Source organism: Pipistrellus hanaki (assembly GCF_964339955.1).
Source record: "Pipistrellus hanaki genome assembly, chromosome: 4".
NCBI classification, from domain to species: domain Eukaryota; kingdom Metazoa; phylum Chordata; class Mammalia; order Chiroptera; family Vespertilionidae; genus Pipistrellus; species Pipistrellus hanaki.
The window spans coordinates 394,297-399,274 of NC_140506.1; the positions used below are offsets into that span (position 1 = coordinate 394,297).

A 4,978-nucleotide genomic window follows, 5' to 3' on the forward strand; every position below is an offset into this window, starting at 1 on the left:
AAAGATGGATGAGCTGAAGGGTTCTGGAAGGGATAAAGAAAATAAAGCAAGTACCATAACTATGTTATTCTTTTCAAGCCAATGTGTAACTTTACATCATTCCAATCAAAACGCCAGTGGGGTTTTTCTTACGACAAAACTGGTAGAAAGTTCACTCCATATAAAGACAGATTATATCAAAGAATAAAGTAAAGCTGAAACCGGTTTGGCTCAGTGGATAGAGCATCAGCCTGGGGACTGAAGGGTCCCAGGTTCGATTCCGGTCAAGGGCATGTACCTTGGTTGTGGGCACGTCCCCGGTGAGGGGTGTGCAGGAGGCGGCTGATCGATGTTTCTCTCTCATCGATGTTTCTAACTCTCTATCCCTCTCTCTTCCTCTCTGTAAAAAATCAATAAAAATAAAAAATAAAAAGAAAGAATAAAGTAAAAAAGAAGCGCTAAGCCCGCTGGTGTGGTTCGATGGTTGAATCTACCAATTGAAATATATTAAAAACATGCTGGGACTGGTTTGGCTCAGTGGATAGAGCGTCGGCCTGCAGACTGAAAGGTCCCGGGTTCGATTCCAGGCAAGGGCATGTACCTTGGTTGCGGGCACATCCCCGGTGGAGGGTGTGCAAGATGCAGCTGATCGATGATTCTCTCTCATCGATGTTTCTAACTCTCTATCCCTCTCTCTTCCTCTCTGTGAAAAATCAATAAAATATATTTTTTTAAAAATTAAAAAAAAAAAAGAAATATATTAAAAACAAACAACAAACAAACAAACAATCCGTTTCTGTAGACCGTGCTGTGGAAGGCACAGGCAGACCCATCTCCTACAGCACCTGGCCGGAAAGAGAGACTTAAAGCCACAGGCCCAGGAAGGATGGGGAGAGCCAGCACGCAGCAGTGAGACTGGAGGACACTGTTTTTGGACCAGCTGTGCGCGGGCAGAATCGTCTTCCTCTGTTATACCAAGGCCTGCAAACCTCGTCAGCTGGAAAAACCCACCTTCAGAACCAGGCCCCGTGTCTGGGCCTCAATCAGACCCACCTCGGCCCTGGGCAAAGCCTTACGATACAGTGTGGGCCCCTCCCATCGCTCACCTTCAAAGCTGCCGACACCGGAGTCTCCCAGGCCCCACGGGGCGGCTCCCTGGAGGCTGAGCCGGGCCCAGTGGGCACGATTAGTGAAACGAAAGCGGAGACGTTCCTTCCTCCGGTGGGCACGGGAGGAGGAGGACTCTAGGGAGAGACTGCCTTTAATTCCAACCCGTGAGGGAGCCACTGGCACTTGTTTACAGAGAGTGGGAGGGAGGAGAAGGGACACAGAGAGAAAAACACCGGTGTGAGGGAGACACCTCAATCGGCTGACTCCTGCGGGGCCTGGACCGGCAGCAGGGATCCAGCCTGTGTGCCCTTGGCCGGAATCGGACTCCGGACCCTCCAGTCTGAGGGCCGGTGCTCTATCCACTGGGCCACACCGGCTGGGGCACACGGCGTCTGTTATATGTTCGATCTGTATGTGGGATGTGTTCTGTTTCTGAGGCTCCTGTTCAGGCTCATCAGTCTGTTTGTTCCGTTTTATAAACTATTGCCGCATCATAGCGTGCTTTACCTTCTGGAAAGCAAGTAGCCCTCTTTGCTCTTCTTTAAAAAAAAAAAAAAAGTATTGTTTATTGATGTCAGAGAGGAAGGGAGAGGGGAAGAGAGATAGAAACCTCAATGATGAGAGAGAATCATGGATCGGCTGCCTCCTGCACGCCCCACACTGGGGATCGAGCCCGTAACCCGGGTATGTGCCCTGACTGGGAATCGAACTGTGACCTCCTGGTTCATAGGTCAATGTTCAACCACTGAGCCATGCCGGCTAGGCCACAAAAATGTTTTTTCAAAGGAGAAACTTAGAATCAAACGCACTTCACAGCGGTTAGCTCACAGCCTGTTTCCCCCTGTACATACTTTCGCTTCCAGAAGGAGCTGCTTAGAATTTTAAAATGTGGAGAAGTAACCTATTTAACCAAGCAGGTATTAGGTGTCACTGGAACTGCAGAATTTGAGTACGGGTTTGAAGTCTCTCTCTCTCTTTCTCTCTCAGAGAAGAAAGATTACAATGAAAATATTGTGGTTAAAAACTAGAGCAAAATAAAAGGAGCCGGTAGAATAAGATCAATGAGGCTAAAACCACTTATACATGGGGATTACAGCAAGGCAATTCCAAATTAAAGTTAATGAGCAAAGAAATTAGGCAGAGCCCAAACGTAATGAAGGGATTTAGCTACTTTACACACGATACAACAAAAGAAATTGCCTTCAAATACTCACCGAAGAATTTGGAAAATATTCAAAATCTAATTACGGGGAGTCGCGTTCACCTCGGGGAGGCGTGTTCAACGTGGCGGCCACTCCAGTGCCCACAGAGGCCCAGGCGGAAAGCGTAAACGCGCATATCAGCGCCGGGTTACACGCGAACCGCCCCGGGCGGGGAGACAAACCTGCTCACCGTAGACGGTACCTGAAAAGGGGCTCTTATCCAGAATGTACAGAGAACTTGTGCAACTCAGCAGTAACAACAAAGAATGACCCGAGTTAAAAACCTGTAAAGATATGCTTTCTTTGAAGAAGGTCTGTAAACTGCCAAAGGGCGCACGGAAAGACGCCCGAGGCCTTTCCCCGTGAAGGGAATGAAGGGAATGCACATCGAAAAGACAGAGAGGAGCCACCGCACTCACCTTGGAACAGCTCCTCCTCGCTGGGCGGCCGCCTGGGAACCAGGAGGTCTGGGTTCTCGGCCCGGCTGTGGGCCAGGCTGTGGGCTCAGCCCCCAACGTGGGGTGTGGGAGGCAGCCCTTCCTGGGTCCTCTCTCATCGCTGCTGTTTCTCTCTCTCCTCTCCTCTCCTCTCTGACGGCGGTAAGAGGAGGAAGAGCTCCTGCCCCCAAAGCGGGAACGGGAGACCTGGAACCCTGCTCTTTGGTGGGGACGGGGGTGCCGCTGCTCTGGAATGTGGCCATGTCCCTCAGACAGCTCACCTAGGAAGCCGTGTGACCCACCCGGCCTTTAAAAAAAAATACATATTTTAAGAAAAAATATATATTTTATTGATTTTTTACAGAGTGTAAGGGAGAGAGAGATAGAGAGCTAGAAACTTCAATGAGAGAGAAACATTGACCAGCCGCCTCTTGCACACCCTCTACTGGGGATGTGCCCGCAACCAATGTACATGCCCTTGACTGGAATCGAACCCGGGACCTTTCAGTCCACAGACGGACGCTCTACCACTGAGCCAAACCGGCTTCGGCAAAAAAACAACAACATTTCTTTATTGATTTCAGAGAGGAAGGGAGAGGGATAGAGAGATAGAAACATCAATGATGAGAGAGAATCATGGATCGGCTGCCTCCTGCACACCCCCTATTGGGAATTGAGCCCACAACCCGGGCATGTGCCCTTGGCCGAAATCGAACCAGAGTCCCCCCAGTCCTATCCACTGGGGCTATAGATACATTTCTAGAATAGTAAGCTGAATTCAGCAAAGGTATCTAGACACAGGGTCCATAGGGAAAATGTTATATTTTTTCATAACCATGAAAACCCACTAGAAAATTAAAAGATTAAAGCGACCATTTACAATTGCACAGAATAACATCAGATCCCCAGGAATGAAATCAATTGAAGATGTGCAAGAATTCTACAGTGAAAACTACAAAATACGGCCAAGAGAAAAATGCAAGAAGCCTGATTAGAGAGACAGACCATGTCCGGAATTAGAAGGTTCAGTTCTGTGGAGATGTCAATTCTTCCCGGATTGATCCACAGACTTAAGGTAAGTCCATAAACATCTCAACAGGGTTCTGGTAGAGATGTTTATGGACTTAACAAGCTGATTAAAATAATTTGTATAAAAAAGGCAAAATAAATCTGTACTAATCCAATCACAAAGAAGAATGGGTTTGAAGGATGAACCTATCAGACATCAAGAATTAATCTAGACAGGAGCCGCCTCCTTGTCGGCGGCGCCAGATCCTTCCCAGTTCCCCGATGCAGAGGCCGCTGTGAGGGGCGGGGAGTCGTCGGGGATAAGCCCCCGTCCCCGGAGCCGAGGGCTCGCGCTTTGCCGACCGGCCGGGCCCGCCCCACGGGAAGAAATGAGTGGTGGATTGGCCCCAAGTAAAAGTACAGTGTATGTATCCAACTTGCCCTTTTCCCTGACCAACAATGACTTATACCGGATATTTTCCAAGTATGGCAAAGTTGTAAAGGTTACTATAATGAAAGATAAAGATACCAGGAAGAGTAAAGGTGTTGCATTTATTTTGTTTTTGGATAAAGACTCTGCACAAAATTGTACCAGGGCAATAAACAACAAACAGTTATTTGGTAGAGTGATAAAAGCAAGCACTGCTATTGACAATGGAAGAGCAGCTGAGTTCATCCGAAGACGAAACTACTTTGATAAAGCTAAGTGTTATGAATGTGGGGAAAGTGGACACTTAAGTTATGCCTGTCCTAAAAATATGCTTGGAGAACGTGAACCTCCAAAGAAGAAAGAGAAAAAGAAAAAAAAGAAAATTCCTGAACCAGAAGAAGAAATTGAAGAAGTACAAGAAAGTGAAGATGAAGGAGAAGATCCTGCTCTTGACAGCCTCAGGCAGGCTATAGCTTTCCAGCAAGCCAGAATTGAAGAAGAACAAAGAAAGTGGAAACCCAGTTCAGAGGGTCCCTCAACCTCTGATGATTCAAGACGCCCAAGGATAAAGAAAAGCGCATATTTCAGTGATGAAGAAGAACTTAGTGATTAAAATTATATTTATTATGTAAATATTAAAAAAATGTTTTAAAAAAAAAAAGAATTAATCTAGCCCTAGCTGGTTTGGCTCAGTGGCTAGAGCTAAGGCCTCCAGATTGAAGGGTTCCGGGTTCAATTCCAGTCAAGGGCACCGACCTAAATTGCAGGCTTGATCCCTGGTTCGATGTGTCTCTCTATCTCTCCCTCGTCCT

The 4,978-nt window shown here is 47.3% G+C and overlaps 1 protein-coding gene across 1 annotated transcript; it reads left to right on the plus strand.

The window, feature by feature from the left end:
* Positions 1 to 3,997: 3,997 nt before the first annotated feature.
* LOC311621984 (zinc finger CCHC-type and RNA-binding motif-containing protein 1) lies at positions 3,998 to 4,830 on the plus strand. The gene has a single exon (XM_084882585.1). It carries the CDS (start codon positions 4,126 to 4,128, stop codon positions 4,777 to 4,779), a length of 654 nt encoding a protein of 217 aa, XP_084738711.1. The 5' UTR covers positions 3,998 to 4,125; the 3' UTR covers positions 4,780 to 4,830.
* The last annotated feature ends 148 nt before the right edge of the window (positions 4,831 to 4,978 follow it).

Excerpts from the sequence above, each read along its gene's own strand:
- LOC311621984 (XM_084882585.1), top strand. The coding sequence starts at position 4,126 with ATGAGTGGTGGATTGGCCCCAAGTAAAAGTACAGTGTATGTATCCAAC.